Source organism: Argentina silus (genome assembly GCF_951799395.1).
Source record: "Argentina silus genome assembly, chromosome: 7".
Classification (NCBI taxonomy): Eukaryota; Metazoa; Chordata; class Actinopteri; order Argentiniformes; family Argentinidae; genus Argentina; species Argentina silus.
Genome location: NC_139661.1, coordinates 9,367,987 through 9,388,639, shown reverse-complemented (window position 1 = coordinate 9,388,639; position 20,653 = coordinate 9,367,987). Strand labels below are relative to the sequence as shown.

Below are 20,653 nucleotides of genomic sequence, written 5' to 3'. Positions count from 1 at the left end.
CAGTTTGCTAACCAACCAACGTACTGCAGTTTAGGAAAAGCTGGATTGATTAGTGCACAAATTAACGCAAGAAAGAGATCATTCTCCCTCTCTAAGCTAATTTGCTGTCCAGGCTCTCTTAAGTCCATCTAACTAACATTTGTAAAAGAAATGGCTATTGCAGTAGTAAATCCCCCAAATTCAATAAACTTAATTACAATAAATTCAGTAAACATTTAGATTGAATGCAGTAACTGTGTCACTTACCCCACTAGGATGCTTTAACCATAATTTAATAAAATGGCAAAGGAACCTCTGTGAAGCCACTTAGCCTTGTAAAAGCTTTGTATATACATTAAGCTAAAGCCCCTTTAGACAGGAATAGATAACAATTGATCTGGATTTCCTTGCAAAATATGTGATCACTCCATCTAAGTTGTTATTGGGTGACTTCACTGGTAGCCCCTAATTGCTTTTTGTCACTGGTCTCACTTGTCATTCGATGCAAGTCACAGAGGCCACTTTTTCTTTGAGATCCCAACAAGCCGGCATGAGTCAATACTGGGGAATATTAATTACTGTAGCTAAGAGAAACCTCTTTAGGGGTTTAGTCTCAATACATTTTTTACTTCAAATGAGTGGAACTTGGAAGATGATGTGCTACTGCTCTGTAGCTGAACTGAACTAGCTCAAGAAAGGTCATTGTCAAGTTGTGCCCTGAAAAACAACAACAACAACAACAACAACAACAAAATACAAGATAACTGATTTTCAAAGACAAAACCCAGCAATGATTACCTGTATGAACTAGAGCATTGCCTTTCTTTTGCTGGGTGATGATGATGCTGATGCTGATGATGAACGGTACTGTGTCGACAGAGCTCCCATATGATGACTGATGTACAGGACCTGTATGAAGCCCTGCCAGAGCTATCCATTTTGGATCCCATCACTGGAGTTGGGGTGGTGGCATCACGGACCACAGCACCTGCAGGATACTATGTTGTGAGTAAAATAGGATACATAATGAAACACACCATTCAACCCAAATGTATGTAGCAATGTTTAGCATGGGATAACATGTTATTGCACTTTATTCTTGCTTTTCCATTTACCTACACCACAACTGCATATGCAGCTTGGCAGCTGAATAACATTATACACTGGCTGTGTTGTGGATAAGATTATGCATTTGGAAAGTTTGTACTAAGCCTTTAGTCAAAACCACATTTTAAATATCATTGTTGTAAGATTTTTCCATATGTTGGTATTGGGGGGTTAAATGTAGCACTTAGACATGCACTTGGCTTGTTTGTAAGGGGTGTTGAGTTTTGGCGAGAGACTTTAGATGACTAATTAATGGGGTTTACTTTGATGGTTGTGATGATTCCTCATCTCTAGGCTTATGTGTTGCCATTAGTCCTTCAGGGTTACCAGAGGCTATGGTTTATCTATCCATGGTGGATGCCCTCCCCAGTTCTGGCACTGTGTCCCCATGTTTGTTTAGCTCTCTCATCGTGAAGAGGGTTTGCCGGCTGTTTGGCACCCCAGCAAGTTTGAACAATCCGGTTGTGAGAGAGAGGAAAGTAGGACAGCAATATTACTGGCCCTTGGGAGCCTTGTTTGTGTTTGTGAAAGAGTGCAAGAGAGCTACAGTACAGAGAGAGAGATAGAGAGGGAAGCGTGATTTGTAAATTTAACAAAGCACAAAGCAAACACAGTAATATAGCCTGAAGTAGGCTCAAGGGCAGATCTTTCTTCCTTTTTCTTTTCCTTCCCTCTCTCTTTTCCTTTTCTCCTTCCTTTCATCTCTGCTCTCTTCCTGCCCCACCCCACAAAACCCAACTGTTGTCATCTCTGGTGGGTGTTGGTGGGTTGGCATTACAATGAAGCTTTGCCTACTGGCGTTGAGACTGCATGCATACCACATGCTAGTGACAATGAGAAAGCCCATCAGACTTCCTGCTCCATTTCTTCAGTACTATATAGGCCTTTTACTCTGCTGTTACTTTTCACTTTGTACACACAAATAATGCAAAAATAAAATAAATAAAATAACTATTCAGGTTTATGGGAATGGAGGTGTCACTCCACTTCTACACTTCATGTTCTTTACTGTTCATGTTATGTTTCAGTTGCTCCCTATCTGAACTCCTCTTCAATGTCGATGACTGCTTTTTAGTTTTATGCAGCAGATCAAGGAGCTGATTAACTCTTTTGCTCTCCACTACTGCACACTCACATCTCTGAACTTGAACAGGTTGTTCTTACACAAGAGAGCAGGCCCAGATCAAACACTGTTCCACAGGGATTAGGAGCTTCAAGTTGCAGCAGCCACCCTACATCAAACACCTTAAGCAGGCCCTGACACAGACACAGACATTCAGGGCCGCTAAGGGAAGATGTGTGTAATTCAAATTTGCCTGAGCATATAACATACTACCCTCATGAACTCATTAACATACGTTTATTTGAAGGAGTATGGCGCTAGCCTGAGATCTGAGGCCCCTGTAATTGGCTAGGACCTCCTCTTTTTTTATTTGAGGTTTCCCAACCTCAGATGACTCTTGAGTCTCATGTCCATTTTAAGGTGTAGAGGAAATATCATTCAACTGATTATTCATAAAGTAAGCCCCTTTCTAGTGAGTTCAGTCAGCACTGACTGGCCCTCAAGTTCATACAGTATGGAGAGTCTCTAATCCTGGCCAGATGGTGTTTATAGGGAGCTTAGTGAGATAATGCAACACCTTACTGTAGCTAGTAATTTTCTCTTTCTCAGTTGTCTATATCTTCAGAGCTTCCTAATATGAGAAGGCTCTGCATGGTTGATGATATTTTATTGCCAATTTATGGTAGCAATAGTTTGTTGCTTTTCATTGCCGTCTAGTCTTTATTCCTTTATTGTCTCCGCCTTCTTGTATCAAGTCTGATTCGTGCTTTTGAGATCCTTGATAGAAATTGGCGGCACTCCCAACAGACTTACTCAGTAGCAGTCTTTTGATCATTTTCATGGTGCTGATCTTTAGGATTGGCATTTGGATCTATCAGTCAATCAGATTAATTCAAATATGTACATACAGTACACATTCAGTATCAAAAATGACAAGATCATATCTCAAAGATTGATTTAATCTCAGAAGTGTAATACAGTACCTAATACTGTAATAAACCCTGTTGGAAGAAGGCTTGTGCTGGTATCAGAATTCTCAAACCGGTATGCCTTCCCGCTAAAATACCTGGTACACCTGTAATACCTTCAAAAACAAGAAAAATGTAACCTTTGTTCCACCCGGCACAATGGCACATGCTGCATCGTCAGTGACAGTTGTCTTTTGGTGTTTTACTGCAGTTTCACAAGCTGCATCTAGTGGCCTGTTCAATAAACAAACGTAATGAGGTAGCTGGAGAAGCGCATGTACGTTTGTTTATTTAGGTTTAGAACCTGTTTCTGTCTCTCTCTCTGGCTACCGTAGCAGGCTAGAAATCTTCCGCAGTGTCACTGATCACGCCTCACGCATTGCATATGGCATTTTATTCATTTAATAAACGTTCCTCCTGCGCTTGGCGGGTGTAATGGCAAAATAACGGTATGGACGGTGTGGCGGGAATTATACTGGTGTAAGCAGAATGCTACCTGTAATACCTTCCACCGGCCCAACCTTAGTTGGCAGATGGAGCTGAATAAGAGTAGACTTGAATGAAAGAGAGCACACCACAACTTTCCCCTGCATCTCCCTGCTGCTTTTTGGTTGGCGTTTCACATTCTGGGCGCGTCGCCCCCTGCTGCCGGAGCTGTGGCAGGATGACGCCTGAGGTGCCTCCTAGGAGCCGCTGTGCCCTCGTTACTCCCCTGCTTGACTTTGGGTTTCACACAGCCAGCCCTTTGTTTACGCTGACAGGATGCGCTGGCTACTGACCTGGAAAAAGTGGCCAAGACGGGTTGTCTTGTAAGCAGGGGGGATGCTGGTGATGTATAGGCTCCTCCTGGGACCTTTCAAGGCTCCCGTTGGAGATGCCTGCACTCTCTCCCTCTTTCTCTTTCTCTCTCTCTTTCTCCTGTTCCTCCTCTCTCTCTCTCTCTCTCTTTCTCTCTCTTATCCCCTCTCTCATCCCATCTACTCACTGGTGGTTTTGCATGAGTCTCTCCATGCCATGTTTTCCCCACCCAATCACCAGGGTCATTCATCATTATTGTCAGGGTGGTAATGTGTGTGGGTGGGTGCAGAGATCTATGACTTCTTCGTTTGAATGAACCTCATTAGATTGACTCTTCTTTGTAAAGGATCCTCACAGAAAAGAAGTCTGGCAGTCATTTTGGTGATTTACTGGTGATGGCCAATGTAAGGTGACATTTCAGCCAAGCCTGTTTGCTGGTTGCTACAGTAAGGAAGAGTTTCTGACTCGATGTAGGTAGTTTTGCTTTGCTGCGTCATTCTTGAGTGCATGAACACTTAGGTGTGCTGCCAAGTGCCAACCCTGTGCTACAAAGCCTTTAGCATGATCGGTTTGCACTTTGATTTGGTTACATGTGCTTGCATTATGTTGCAGTAACATACAGTAATGTACCCTCCCTTCAATGGCCTTCTTACAGTATACTCAGTAATGAGCTTCTGCACCACGGCAAGCTGTTCTAGGATTTTGTCTTATTTGGGAGAATGAGGTTTTGATATCATTAATGTGTTCATATAGAGATTCATTAGAGAGCGTATCTCATTAAATAACACTCAAGCTCAATGCACTGAGGCCTGGTGAAATGAGAATGTCCAAAGTCATGCACATACACTTTGTACGTACTGTGTTATGAAGTCTAATGAGGAAGCAAATAACACCACTCTGATTAGAAGGACATCATTCACTGTAAATACTCAATGTAGGTCTACATAGGTTCTTTGTTCATTACTCCTTATTTTTCCTTATTTCATTTCCCCCCATCAGGATCTTTTTCCTTATTAGAGCAGATCTTTGTCAGGTTGTCTTTAATCAGCCCCGTCCCAGGGGATGATATTTTTAGCCACCTTTTTGGAGGCTAAGGCTCCTTCTTTACCCACACAGGGCCCTAATGAGATGGAGCGCTAGTGCAGGCATGCGTTAATTAAGGCAAGTATGCAAGGGAAGAGGCAAAAAGCAACACACTCGTGCCGTACATACATTAACTTTATCCCACCTCATGTATGCTCTTCTCTCCTTGTTGTTTTTTTGTTTTTTTCTTCTTTTTCACGTAGGTTGCACAAACAACAGATGGCTCCGACGCCGACCTGTGGAAGGACGGCTTATTCAAATCCAAGGTCATCCGTTACCTCTGTTTCACCAGAGAAAATGTAAGTGGAAATGTAAACTTCTCCCTTTTCCCTATGAATTCCACAGTAACTACGCCTCATCCCCAACAGCTTTTGGTTGGCTTGGTTTCTCCTCTCTGGTAGTTTATTGTGCAGCACTTTGATCATTGAAAGCCCCATAATGTTCTCTGAATGTTAAAAGTCTGGTATTTGAAATGAATGCAAATGCCAATCTGAACTTTTGATTATATGATTGCATGAATATTATTGTTTTACGGTAGCTTGGTGAGCTCCCATGATGATATTGTTGAGAGTTTCATCCTCAAGAGAGAGTGTGATGTATGATTATTCATAGAATTACAATGAGCTTTTATTTAAACTATTTCAATTTATTCAATTAACCTGGTCCCCGTAGAGAATTTGGATACCTCCCAGTGATTCTTCAAAGATGATGCACACATCAACAATGTTGACATTTTTAATATGAAAATCCTATTTTATAAGAAATGACACTTCAAAGGGTAGTTCAATATGGTAGAAAATGGGGCACCTATTTGAAAAACAGTAAGGACTCCTCTGTGAATTGAGCACTCTTTGAATATTCTCTACATATCAACTGGTAGGCTTATTTCCATGGTATTGTTTTACTCTCTCACCAAAGTAGCATTGCCTTGTTTTGATAAAACACAGCTAAAGCACAATAAGCATTCAGAGTGGCGGGTTTTGCCTAAAGAATAAACCTGATCATTGAGTAGAATAAATTTCCTAGTATTGTTTGAGTCAAGTCCCATTGTTTGTGTCATGGTGTTGTCGTTGCTTTAAATGTGTGAGTGGTGAAAATAGATCTGAGTAGTGGGCACAGAATGTTCCATGGTTGTTAACAGTACATCTGCTCCAACGTTCACACGTTCCTTGATTACATTTCACCACATTTAACTCTATGCTTACTCCGAGGAAAAGGTTTGCTTCCCATCATGAAATTCTATGCATAAATCCATAAGACTGACTTGTTAAAGGCATCAGAACTAACTGCCTTTTTGACCTTTGCTCATTTCCAACAGGTGCTGTCAGTATCTGTTACTGTAGTTTACAACCTTGTGGTTGGAGTCAAGTCCCTTTATCAGTTGCATGAATGTCCTAAACAGTCCTCGACTCCTCCCTTGATATGATGTCAGACTCCCACATTTTCTTTTACGAAGCTATGATTTCACCTCATCTGACAACATTGACATGATACATATTAGCTTTTTTTGCCATTTGCTGAAAATGTCTAATATTTGTCTTACTTTGACATACAGTTTTCTAGTCATGAATCTGTCATTTAAGGTTAGGTACAGTAGGAATTTGGCAATTAATCCTTCGTAGACTCCTTGTGAGTTTAAAAACCTCTGAGTTATCTATGAAGAAGCATTGTAAAGAGGTCAAGTTAGCTTTGCCTGACCAACTCTAAAAGGCTGAGCTCAATATTGACTGTGCTCAATCTGGTCCCCAGTTTAGTATGTAGCACACAAATAGCCATCCCCTCGTTCCTCTGTATTATCTTAAAATTTGTGTCCGCACTGTTTTAAAGACTTTGACACAAATAAAACATGACAGAGCCATCAACAAAGGCTATTTTGTCTGCCAGTCAATGTGGCCCCCACTGTAATTGTCTATGACAAAAACAGATTCTGCAAAATTAGCCACTGAATTATGTGGAGGGAAGTAAACAGTTTGTGATTTATCATACTCTAGGTTGGAGGTAGATGGCCCTTTTGTCAGGTCCTGATGGGAAAAATCTCTCTCGCAAAAGAAAAAAAAAACAGCTGAAAAAAAGGTTCCATGCATAGTAATAACATTCATCCATATTCCATCCTAAGTCAGAATAAAAACTATGAATAAAAAATTTCTCTAATGGTAATGACTGCCGGGCAACAGTAGCAGCTGAATCCAGATTTTCGGACGCATCAAGTCACGCCTCGGTCGCCCCACTCTCCACTGCTGCTGTGTATTATTGCAATTTATTACAGCGAAAAATGAAAATATAATGACTGGAGGCTGGGAGGCTGAGAAGAGTCATGCTTGAAAATGTCAACTAAACAGTCCCTGATTGTTTTTAACCAGTCCCATTCTGATGAACAGGCAATCCGGCCTGCCTCACACAGCCCTACTGTTCCTCTCTGAGGATTGAGAATGATTGCAAGATCACAGATGCGTTCTCATTTTAAAAGAAGCTATTATGGAGTAATTACTTCCACCATTGTGTCAACTCCCCCTCTTTAGAGACTTCCCAAGCTTTTAGCAAATCATTGATACAATTGTCTTTACAGTTTCTTTTCAGAACCCTCCAAGACCTGAATTGCCCTTTCCACACTCTACTTTTTAATACGAAATGATCCTCCTTACAGTCTATTAGAAGTTACATTTGCATATGGTACTGAATTATGGAATGTTTCCCTGTACCCTTTTAGAGCCAGTCAGCCAGTGTTCTTGTTGACATGAGGCTCATTGATATAAAGGACACTTTACCAGAGGGGTTCACTGCCGTTCAAGAGACAGTGGACACAAGTAAGTAAACAGTTTCCCTTAACCACAAGCTTACATCTGAGGGTTCTTCTTACCCCTCACTTGTTTTGACTTTCTCAACCAGCCTCTGTGAAAGTCCTCTGGGGCAGCTTTGCTTGAGATAGTGAATGTTTTATGGGTGCAGGTTAGCTTAATTTATGATAGTCTGTGGGAATAAAATAAACATTTTGCCCTGGAGGTACAAGTGAAGAGAATCATGAGTCATTGTTTATCTCAGCTGGAGCTGTGCTTTTCTTTATGAGCGGCTTATTTATTTATGTATTTATTTGGGGAGAGGACGAGTGGATGGGGGTTATCTAATATTAATGAAATGCATTCCCCAATGCTTTAGTGCTTTTTGAGTGCTATATATTTCTCCTCTCACTATCCATGCCTTGAAAATGTAATAATATTTTGGTGTGGGGAGTGAGGACAGCTTGTTTATTATTTTTATTATCATTGCATTTACACTGCACTTTCTATTGCTGGTTGGAAATAAATGGGCGAGGCACAAAAGTAATATGAGAGAGCATGGCGATGTTTTAGCTGGAATGAAGAAAAGAAAGATTATGGTTTGTTGGGCTATGGTTTAATGTAATATTTTATTACTGTAGCCCTTTGTGAATCCATGTTTAATGTATACATCCAACATTATTTATTTATTTGTTACAAATGTTACTCTGATTATCCACATTATTCTATAGTAGACCTGTATTTGTAGAAGGGTTTTGCTGCTTTTTCATTGTTACAACAAGGATGTTAAGGATTATAATGATTAGTCTTATGTTCAGTATGCTTGTGTTTATGCTTTTAATTGTTATCTTTATTTAGCGCGCCCTTGATCTACTGTAGCCATCTAGCCTAACATGCTATTTCTGATCTTGATATTGAAAATGATTGCAACAGGCCTTATTACGAAGAGTTGAAGAACAAAAACGGGTACGTTTCCTGACAAAAAAAGGCCTTTGGTGAGAGATTATAACCCACATACTGCAGGTAGGGCCTGGTGTTTTCTGTGTTCAGGTTGCATAGACAGGAAAAAAGCTCCTAGCCCAACACATACAGCCTATGATTCCTGACCTCTAATCCACTGTGTATGTCTCTCTGCCTGTCAGATGAGCCTGCCATGAGGAAGAAGAGGCTGTGTGTGAGGCTCAGCCCACGCGTAGCCACACAGACTGCTGTCTGTGACATCCAGATCGTAGGGAAGTCCAAAAACACCCTGCCACACTACACCTGCATAGGGTGAGTGGATTGACCTGTGGAAGAAGAGGGATTATTGTGTTTATTTTCTTCTTTTTTTTTCTTTCTTTTTTTTACTTTTTCCCTGCCAGCCATAATCAGAATCAGAATCAGAATTCTTATAATTGTGTTCTGTTGGGCATACCATAAAGTACCATGGTGAAAAGCAGCTCTTTTCACAGTATTTCCCCTCTGATTGGCAATAGTCTTTAATGAACTGGATTGCTGTCCTCTGCTGCTTTAAACGTACTGTGCCCGCAGCTTGCTAGAGGCACCTGCCTAGACACAAACAGCAGTGCACAAACTGCCAATAGTACCCACAGTAATATCACCACAGGGATGAAATAGATACAAGGTTTAATGCTTTCTTTCTGTATTGAATTTGAATATGTGTGTTACTTTTTAAAAGGTTTCTTGCGACAATGTTACTCTTGAATTGAGGAGCTTTCTCTTGCATTTGTCTCCTACAGAGAGTTGAACAATATGTGGATTTGGTATCAGATGAGGAATATCGCCCAGACACAGCTTCCATCACAGGAAGAGTCCACCACCAATATCTATGAACTAATGCCCAACACAACGAGGTATAGTATGTTGTATACCAAGTTCCTAAGTAATAATGCTGTCAGGTACAAATGAGCACCAACACCACATTGTTTAATTTCAGGTGTTTTCAGTTGAAAAAAGTGTATTTCTAGATGTTAGTTCCGTTGTCCCTCTAGTTTCAAGGTAAGTTGTTTGTGATTCAGTCAGTACCTCCTGCTGATGGGATCTATGACTCTGAAGTGATTGACACTTGCTCATATTCACAGTACGTGCAGTGATGGTTGTGTCTGGACAGAGATGGGGTGAGGGAGCACTGGAGAGACAGGGAAACTAGACAGGACCCTCTGAATGGGAACATGAGTTCAGCGGGGGCTAAACTCCTGCTATTTGTGCTATGTCCCAGGAGGAGAGCCGGGTGGCTCTCTGACTGTGGTGATAGGAGTGTTGTGGTACTGTGCAGACAAAAGGGGAAGAAATGTAGCCTGGAGAGTGAGAGACAGCTGCAGAGGAAGGGAGGAGAGCACGGAGAGCTCTGCCATGCTGTAGCGTACCCCCAGTCTCAGCTGCACAGTCTTCCCCTGCCCGGGGCCCACAGAGTAGGAGCAGGGCTTTGTACTGCGTCCAGATCCAACAGCTCAATTATTTATCTCAATGAAGTGCTGGGGATTTCCAGAGCAAATTGTAAATAAACAATCGAGGCTCCTTCTGAGTGGTGGTGGAGAGGGAGCCTTGGAGGGGTATCAGTGTGGCTGCCAGTTTGAAGTGCTGTGCCTTGGCATGTTTGAGGCCCAGTAGAGCTCAGAGAGCTCTGTAAAAACCACTCCACAGTGTTGGTCAGAGTGGAGAGGCTAACAGGAGGTGAACCAGTGGTCCAGGGGAGGCTGGTAGTGGTAAAAATCAGAGGATGGGGTCCTTGTTATGCATGGAATGGAATGAGGAATGGTATCAAACGTTTGATACCATTCCTCATTCCATTTCATGCCTTACAATGAGCCAGTCCTCCGATTTCTACCTCCACCAGCCTCCACTGCAGTGTTCATATGGCATCTGTGTATGATGAGAGAGCATCAAAATTGAACTTGTTTAAAGTAAAACTCTCGAGATTTGTGATTTGAGAGTGAAGACCCAAAAACCTTAGAGTTATGTGAATCACAAATATTTTGGGGGTTAACAATGTTTGATGTCTCGAAACGATCGAGAGCCTAGGCTGTATACCCCCTTGACTGTTACCGGTAATCCTTAGCTCTTTTGAAGCCCACTTTCAAGTTGGTGAGACGTTGGGGTACGAATAAATTGCACCTCGAAGCAACACACCCTCCTCCTGATGCCTGCTGAGATCACAGGCTCCTGTTTTTGTATTAACATTAAAATTCATGCCAGAGTGTGAGAGTCTTCCTTTTCGTGCATTTCCATCCACAATGCACAGACACACAGGGCCAGGTAGGGAGAGGCTGGGGAAGCTCTTGCCAGCCAAAGTAGACTGGACCAAATATTTTTCTTATTTCTGTCCTGGTTCACTGCTATTAGCTTATACCAGAGCTATCCTCATTAACACATTGTCAATAAACAATAGTACCACACGTACAGTATGTCCTTTATTTATCAAATGTTTTGCTAATAATATCATCAGCAGTCCGGAACTGCTATTCAAATCACTCCTGTGGAAAACAGTTTGTATAGTATGTCAAACATTTTGGTATTCTCACTTGATCGCTCTCTTTATCCATATTTAGGTTATGAGAATTTCCTCCTTTGCACTATGCCTCCTTGGGGCTATCTATAACAACGTTATGCTTTTGGACTGTGCACTTTTGGAGAATGGCACCCCTTAAATGTAAGTGCCCTTTACGGTCAGTGCAAAATATGTTTTATACATATGTCAATAAAGTGTACATTTTTAATGACCCTTGTAATATGGAATGTTGGTGATCCCTTACAAATGCTGGGTTGCCTCAGGCAATGAGAGCTTGTTAGAGGTGTGTCTTGACTTACCCCACTGAGACACTTTTCCAGCATGTGCCGATACAGTCATGTATGGACAAGTTTTCCTCACTTCTCATTTACATTGAACCACCAGGGTCGGCTTCTACTTCGGTCAATATTTGTTTCTGTTTGCATCGTATTTGTTGCAATTCCATAAAAAGCATTACAATTACAAGCTTAAAGGCCTTGTTTTGCATAACCTGGAGCTTCCCGAATGTTGGTTCGGGCCAGTAGCTAAACTAAAGAGGGCTTCGTTATCCATCTGACTCCCATGTGCTTGAACGGTTGCTTTTTAACAGCTTTGTCTGAAGCATCCCAACTTGCCACCACATCCTGCTTTAATTCATCGTTTTGGCCTGGTGTCAACCACTTCAGCTTGCTTTCCATCTTGAGAGGGGCCGGCTGGCCAGTTCCTGACTCCCTAATGTGGTAAACCTGTGCCGTCCGGTCAGGCTTTTAATACGTCCACTATAGAGCCTCCTCTCCTCCTTGCCAGCGCTACCATTTGTTCTCCTGATAAAACTGTCATGGCTGAGGCTGATATCTGACCTCTAGACCGACTGGTGGCATAAATTAGCCTTGTGCTAATATTGCGATTTCTTTTTTTCTACCTCAGATCAAGGTTTTTGACATTTCTCTTAGAATAATAGCCTAGTGTGTAGTTGGACACTTTTTAAATCAAATGGCTTAACAATAAAAATGTTGAGGCCAAGTATCTTTCCCATACCGTAACTGTACAGATTTTTTATGATTTCTGTTTTCAAAACCATTATTCATAAAGTGTCTGTGTCTGACAGAGGTCACACAATATAATTGAAAAAAATACCTCAATGTCAGTATTGGCATGCATACCAATAAGTTTCCTATTGTCCTTTCCTCTCCCTTTGACACTTCCCACAGTGTCCCAGCTGTGCGGTGCCATTGTATCTGTCCCTATTCCTCGCTGGTTAACCAGCTCTCTCACTATGCATTACTCTGGAGGGAGGCATTGTCATTGTCTGTGGGCTGTTTTGACAGAGCTCCCAGCTGTAACGTCACAATCACACTTTTTTTTAAGGCACTCCTATTCTTTACTTTGTGAAATCCTAAAAAGTTTCAAATGTATCTCAAATCAAGCAAATGGATGCAGAATGGTGCCACAAATGATAGAATCATCACATAAGATCTGATGTGCTCAGTGTGCTCAGAGAATTTCCTGTGAATTCAGGCAGATTTCCTTTTCAGCACCTGACACAAAGCTTAAAGGAAGATAATGATGGGTGAGAAAACAGCCCCTGCAAAGCAGGTCTGTCTGCACGTTGAGGAAGGTGTGGAGATGTTGTCATGGAAGAGGCTGGATGAGTGTCAAAACAAGAGCTCCCAACTCCCTCTATCGCAGTTCAGGTTCTTCACTGATATTATTTTTATCCTCATCTTGCCTCTCCGCAGACTACTACTTGTCTGTCCACTGTCTAACAGATGTTGTCCTCTTATTTTCAGATAGACAGCTTCATTTTTTTTTTATATCTCCACCCACACTCAACAACTATACATAAAACCATACATTCGGATTCAGTTTTCAGTGGAATTCACACTTTAATATCTTCAAATATGAGCTAGCTCAAAGTGACGTGAGTTTTATGCACATGTATTGTATACATTTGTGATTTCATTTCACATTGGTTTCACTAGGCCAATGGGCTCTTGAGTTAAGAGTTGTAATTGCTTAAATTTTTCAGGCTATGTTCCCAGTTTTACAGTAATTTAATGAGGAACTACACTGTAATTAAATATTCAAATTAGGAACAAGTGTCAATATGGCTCTCATTGCCTAGAATGATGATTAATTGTTGTCAAAACTCCAGTGGCCAACATAATCTGAGCCCAACCGCTGCTGTTGATTACGTAGCAATGCACTTGCCATGTTTTTGTTTTAAGAATTAGACATGTAATTGATCTGCCATATGTTATCCTAGACATTGATGATGTTTAGAAATCACAGAGTTTGGACTGTGACAGTTTTCTTTGTGTTTCAACCTGAATGATATGAAATTGGACCCCATTCGTTGGTTTTTAATCCTTACTTCATTCCTGCACTTATTGTGATCAGTCCAGGTTGTTGAAGGTTAATTAGGGTGGGTTGGTGTGGTAGGGTTAACTACAGCATGGCCTATGGCAATGCTTGTTTGTATATTCAGTGCAGTTAGAGTGAATCACTTATTTCTGTGTGAGGCACTTTGTTCTTGTAAAGTTACAGGTGACACCATTTTGAGTACACAGTTTTAGGAAGGCCTGTCTACGCATACTGTATCTCCATTTTGACCTTATCAAATTGATGATATTTCAACAAATGAATGTCTCAATGTAGATTTTCTCTGAATGCTTAATTTACATGTGTGTATCTCAATGGATCTGTTCATTGTTCAATGCTTTACTGTATCATGAACTGAGCCGTCCATTTCTTTAAAAGAGCATCTAAACAATCTCCCTCCAGTTTATCTGTGTTTGTGAAATGTCTCAATGCTTGGAGAGACATGTCCCTTCCTTTTTCAGTATTGGAGTCAACCTTTGCAAGGTAAGGGAAGTCTTCATTAAATGTGGCAATCGGATCCACAAGATTGATGCCAACCTTTTAAAAATTCACCATTGGCCTGGATTTAACATGGCCAAATGCTGATGTAAATGAACAGAGGGAAAGTCGACCCTATCATGGCAAATAAATCTGAGTTGCAAGCTTCAGCTCATAAATACCACAACCTGTCAGGGAGCTTGTTTTATTGCTCTTGATGGAAATTATTGCATTTATTTATATCATCAAAAGAGATAGAAACGCACAATGGCCACAACTCATGTAGTGTTGCCCTCAGAATATGCAGATATGTGGTTAGTCTTAAATTTTGGAAATGTATTTTTCATCCCCCTACGATTAATTATCATATCCATAAACAGGTCAAATTGTGCATGCACATACTCATAAACACATTATGAATCTACAAACCTTCTCACAGTTACCATATCTCCTTCTTCCATCCAGATGATTCATTTATTGAACGTTATGGACTTCAGCATCTAGTTTGAACACCTCTTTGTTTTTTTGAAGAAAATTTACTTTGTTATGTTATAAAAACATACTTGAATCCTTGACTCTTACCAAGGATATGTAATGTCCCCATTATGATATTGTAGTCAACAACTAGCATCACCTTGATCCGATGTGTTTTACAGTGTTCTGTGGGAGCTCATTTTAACTTCAAAGCATGTCCAAAGTCACATTATGCAGCTCTCCTGAAGCTGAGAAATTCCTAGCGTTTGCTGTGGATTTATCGATCAGTGGGGGTGAGTCACAGGGTGTAATTCATGATAGCTTGATTGATGAGTATTGCAATCTTATACGGTTTGTTAGCTCCAACTGCCCATGAAGTGCATTGCATGCTGTTTTCTGTAATACAAGACCATGGTATGGTAAAAACAGACTTCCCTTGAATAATAGAATCTCTGTTCCTTTAGCACTAACCAGCCTCTAATCCCAGACCCGCATCATTAAAGGTCTTCCCAAGCCCCCTGGGCAGCTCATGCACAGGTTAGCTTTTATTTCACATGTCTTCACATCCAGCCCCTCTTCTGTCAGTTGTGTCTGGTCCTGATCACTGCTCTGTTTGATCTTGAAGGGGATGGGGGTGTCCTGGGGATGATGGGATGGAATAGGAGGTTTCTGCCCCTGCGAATCCCTTCCCCTCCTGACACTGAATTCACGCCTTTGCATTCTTCTCCTGATCTCAGAGATGTCACCTTCAATGTTGCGGTACACTCGACTGACATGGCATGGCTGCTCTATCTCCTCCAGGCAAATACCTGAGACGCTTCCCAGCAGCCTCTACAGGAGGGGCCCCAGCAGGCCTGACAATGAGTACCAGAGCTCCAGTCTGTACACCATATCAGGTAAAATGAACACTCTTTTAGTTAAGCTGTCTCTGAACCAAATTTGCAGGCTATGTTAAACCCTTAGAACTTGTATTCTTCTCAGAATCAGGGCATTTGAGTGTTTATTGCCATATGTCGTTATAAAGGTATTTAATCTCCACCAATGAGTAGAGACCTCCTCTGGTAATTGATCTACAAATCTGTCTATCTTTCATCACTGACGGTTACAGAGCTGTGCTTATCTGAAAGAGTGAACACTGCTTCCCAAAGGAGCTTAGCATTACACTCAAGAGAACATTTAACAGCTGTCAAAGATGATTCATCACAGACATGCTTGCATTTACCTCTCCCATCTACCTTATTTTTCCTTATTTTTCTGATAGTCGAAATGCACGTTGAATGCTCTCTTAATAATACTAATAGCGAGGGAAGTGTGATAACTGAACTAGATCTTGGTTTAAACCTTGTCTGGCCCATACAGTCAGCAGTGGCCTAGACACTGTACTTACGGGGAAGCCACTAATCCAGACGAGGTGAGGGGAGAAGGCAGGTTTTATCCAGCTGGAGAGAGACACCATGTGGTGAAGATTCCTCTTGTTCCAGAGTCGAGGCTATGCATTTATCCCAGTTATCCTTGTCACATACTGTGTCTCTCCTTACTGGTTTTGACAGATACATACTCAATACATTTTATTATGTCGATTTTTTATGTCGTTTAAAATGCTAAATGTGTATAACTTACCTCAAAAATACATTGAAATTATTTTTTGTTTATTTGTATGGTCCATCTACTGCACAGTTAAGCGCAGGTAAAATATTCATTAAAAGCTGATGAAGATTTGATTGTATTGCTATTGTCACCATTAAAGTAATGGTGGAGTGACACCCTCAAGGAGCAGAGATGTACACACAGACCAATGCTTTGTGGCAGTCAGTGTGCTGTACCTCCGTTGGGACAGGGTTTGAGTGACAACAGGCAATATGCAGATACTGTGCACTGCCAGCAATAATCATTTACCACCATATAACGTGCTCTGTAATCTTACCAATACCGTTAGTAAGTACTCTTTTATCACAAAGCCTCCAGGCCTTTCTCTCTCTTTTAATCACTTTTTAAGAGAAGAGTCATTTTCAACAATGGTTTTCTCATTCTGCCTTATTGCTCTTCGAATATACTGTCCTTATGTAGCTTTACAGTCACACATTGTGAATGGGAGAGGCAGTATCTTCCCTTCATTAACAGTGTGACGACCTGCAGACCAAGTGTGGGGTCGTAGCAGACGGCGGATTTGTGTTAATTGTGAGCTGCGTGGTGTGTGTGGTGTGGTGTGTTGACAGCTGGCCAGGTTCGAGTTGGTCTAAAACCATGTGCGCTCTGTCAGGGTTGTACAGGCGCCTTCTTTAGGATTGATGAATTGCCTGCTTTCTTGATTAAACCCTCCGTCACTTCCCAACAAAACAAAAACCCAACACAAAAAAAAAGAACGAGTCGAGGGGAGGAGAGGAAACATGTCTGGGAAATCTGTCATCTTCAGTCACATTATGTACAGATGTGATGTGCAGGCGCTTTGACATTTATTACCAGAATATTAAAAACTAATTCACATTGAATTTGCAACCTTCTCTCATTTGACAGTTCAAGCTCATTTTAACAGAGATGGAGTTCTCAACAGCCCCAACCTATTCTTTATTTCACTAGTCTGTCTTTGATCCATGGCAAGTTTCTTTGCCAATTATTTTCCATACCATTGACAGAGGTGCTGGTTGTTTTTACATATAATTAGAATGAAACATGTTTTTTTTTGTATGACGTATTAAGGAATGCATTGTTGCCATTAAAACACATGTATAATGGTACCGCATAGTTATATTTCAGTATAGTCACGTTTTCAGATTACTTTTACTATATGTAGAAGTGTATATAATTCAAAATATGATGTTCTCTTTACTCTTAATATAAAACATTTTTAATGTAGTTGATTTACTCTTGGTTTTGTGTTTGCTACAGTCTTATTGTATCTGTACCTACTGTATGGAACATCATATTGCATTCAGCAACCATCCTTGTGATAAAAAGGTAAACCTAATAAAAAGTAATACATTAACATATCTATTGCATTAATCAAAAATATCCTGACATTGGCCTTGATCTAACGTAATATGGAGCGCAATTATTTCCCTATCCATTAAAAGAAGTTAAATTAACAGACGGGAGACAGTTCATCCTTTGGAGTAGAGGGAAAAAAAAGGAAGATTCAAAATTAACTTGGGTTTGCAAAATATCATGGCAGAAGGATGACAATGATTTTTGATTTTCCGGAACCGATATTAGAATCCTTATTAAACTATGTGCATCTGCTTTTAATTTGCTCCAAATAATTGGAAAATGCAATGGAGCTTTCCAATTAAAGCGCCACTTTACGCTGTTTAATAATACCCTCATAATATTATAGCTTATGAAATGACAGGTGAGTTGGTGTATGAATAAAACATAAAGCTCTGTAATAAGAGACAGAAAAAAAAAACGAGACAGTTGTTGGGGGGCTTTTAAATGCTCGACATAATTTGCATATATTAATCTCCTCTTTTCAGCCTTATCAAGCATTCCACTGTATTTGAAGTTAAAATAGTCGTGACAGGCAGGGGTACGCTTCGTTTTTCCAAGGATTTATTACTTGTATAATTCTGGATCTTTAATAAGCCAATATGACTGATCCTCTGAGTTCTGTGGAATTCGGTTAATTGTTCCAGATGGTGCTCACTGATTATGCAAAATTACTTTCTTTCTCCTCTTTTTCCAAACTACACCATTTTTTGATTGACTAACACGGAGAAAAAAGATTATTTTTGGCCCAGCACTTTCATTAAGAAGCTTCTCATCAGGTTTCAAACAAAAGTTCCATCTTATCTCTCTCTGTAGTGCTGGGCAAGCCTCGGCAGAAGGAGGAGTTCAGCCTGTGCTAATCTCCAGCTCTAATCTCAGCCTATGATGAATCTCAACTGCTTCTGCACTATGTGTGGCCATATTTTAGAATAACACAATTCTTTAGGCTGAGGGATTAAAAAAAAACTCTACTGCCTAGTGACACAAAACTTATCAGTATGTTTTGTTTTTTTCTTCGTATTGCTCTAAAAACTACCCAGCTTGGGTTTTCTTCCCCTGTAACAAACGGGGTCCATCCAAAGTTCACCTCAATTCTTTTTAGCATCAGCTAAATTGACCTAAATGAATCTTTTATGGCAGATTGATGGGGGGAGGTATTGGGCAGTTTTACTACTGTGTTTTACTTTAGATGGTACAGGATTTAAACTATGCAATCCTAGTATAATAAAACTGTTATAAATGTCTGAAATGAAGCCAAAGGTTTCAGGCTTGTGTCAAGGCATGAAAAACTGCAAAGCTTCTTTGCCTAAAACCCATCTATGATTTATTCGTATGGTCAATGTAGAGAGTGAGGCAAGAGAGGGCTAAAAAGATGCTTACTCACACAGTGAACGTCCCCAATAGCCAGTGGTCATTACATCATCTGTGTTATTAATCATTTATGTATGTATTACAACTCTAAACTTTTTCAGGCTGGTTTATCTGGATAGTTCATCAACTAATATTACTGATGTGTGTCAGTTCTTGGTTGACTTGAAAGGGTTATTAATTTGAGTATATTTATGTATTTACCAATGAAGTATTTGAGTGTTATATTTCAGAACCCCATTAGACCCAAATAAGTGATTTTGAATGGCCAGACTGGACTCTGGAGTCTCATCCCTCATTGCTCTCTATTCTTCCTTGGGATAAAAGCAGTGCTTCATTATTCTCAGTGCCCAGATATGGACGCCTTCAATGGATGAGCCTGTCACAGCTCCCTCATTCCCTCCATGTACAGCAGGGTTTGTTATCACACATCTAATTAGAACTTGATAAAAAAAATATTTCCCAAAAATCCAGTCATTAAATATAGTTTAAGGAGATTTATGGTCAAATATGCCTTAAAGATCTTTTAATGGCTCTGCTGACTTGTTAAGTTCGTAATTAATGATCTCCTAATACATACTGTAGTGTGATTTAAAAAGCACAATGAGATTCTAGAAATGAAGTCGTTTTGGAAAAGGGCATCTGGGGCTCCCAGAAGCTATATTAAATAGTTCTATTCAGACTGGATAGACTAAGAGGAGCTTTGTGCTTTGAAACTGTTCAAATGGATCACCCTTTTTACCCTCTGGAACAATGGTGCCAATTTATGTTTGTGAACATAGAAAAGGGTATGATTAAGAAGTTTTCGGTGTGAACTTTCATCTTCTTTGTCAATCCTAAGCAATCATCTTCTTTGTCAATACTGTTTCTGACTCAAAACACACATGCTGTAATCTACTAAACCACATATTTCAACATATATATACAAATGCATACAGTACATACATGTCTCAAACTATCCGAATGGCCTCAACTAATAACCGTCACCTGTTTCACCAGGAGAGTAATGGTCTGCTTATTAGCATAATTAATGACAAATGGCTGTGTGGCATTGGTGGATTGGTTTAGGGGGATGATGAATTGGTTCATGCCCAGGTTAGTGGCTGCCAAGGAGGCCTCTCTGGCTGTCTTCCCTCCTGCTTCTGCCCTGGCACAGTTCATTACTCACCATGTGAGGTGCCACTTTACATTGCCTGGTACTGTGAGCATCGAGAACTTAATAACGCCACCCAGAACTGCGCAGGGCCTGCTGCTCTACCCACAGTCCAGAGGGCAAGCTGCTCAGAGAGGGCTAGGAGTTGGGGGGAGCAGTGCAGCATGGGAATCATCCCTTACAGTAGAGCTGCTCTGATCAAAACGGATTGCATGTCAGTCTCTGCTTCAGAGGGCACAGAGCCATGTGACCCAGTCTCCAGTGTTGAGGAGTGTTTCTAGTTAGATTTTTTGGGCTCGCCACATCCCTCGCATCATTACGGGTTAGTTTGCCCACAGAACCGCTAATTAAGAGGGGATTTGTGTAATTGTGCCTTCTGCTGTGTCCCATCCGGCGCACGCAATTTACTGTCAGGCCTCTGCCAGCTTTTACACTTGTCCAGAAAGGCGTACTCCATTTATACACAGATTCCGCCGCACATTTACCAGCAACCACAGCTGGGGATCAATGCTGGTGCCACGGAACATAGTCTTTAAAGTCAATGTGCTTCTTATCAAG

General features: G+C 40.8%; 1 protein-coding gene across 1 annotated transcript in view; it reads left to right on the top strand.

Moving 5' to 3' along the window:
* Nucleotides 1-867: 867 nt before the first annotated feature.
* mvb12bb (multivesicular body subunit 12Bb) overlaps nucleotides 868-20,653 on the top strand; it is a gene marked incomplete at both ends in the record, with an annotated part of 29,209 nt that continues 9,423 nt past the window's right edge. Inside the window, 6 exons of the mRNA XM_083673291.1 lie at nucleotides 868-984; nucleotides 5,202-5,297; nucleotides 7,706-7,802; nucleotides 8,915-9,044; nucleotides 9,512-9,625; nucleotides 15,394-15,488. Coding sequence (XP_083529417.1) covers nucleotides 868-984; nucleotides 5,202-5,297; nucleotides 7,706-7,802; nucleotides 8,915-9,044; nucleotides 9,512-9,625; nucleotides 15,394-15,488 — 649 coding nt within the window. The remainder of the gene's footprint in view (nucleotides 985-5,201; nucleotides 5,298-7,705; nucleotides 7,803-8,914; nucleotides 9,045-9,511; nucleotides 9,626-15,393; nucleotides 15,489-20,653) is intronic.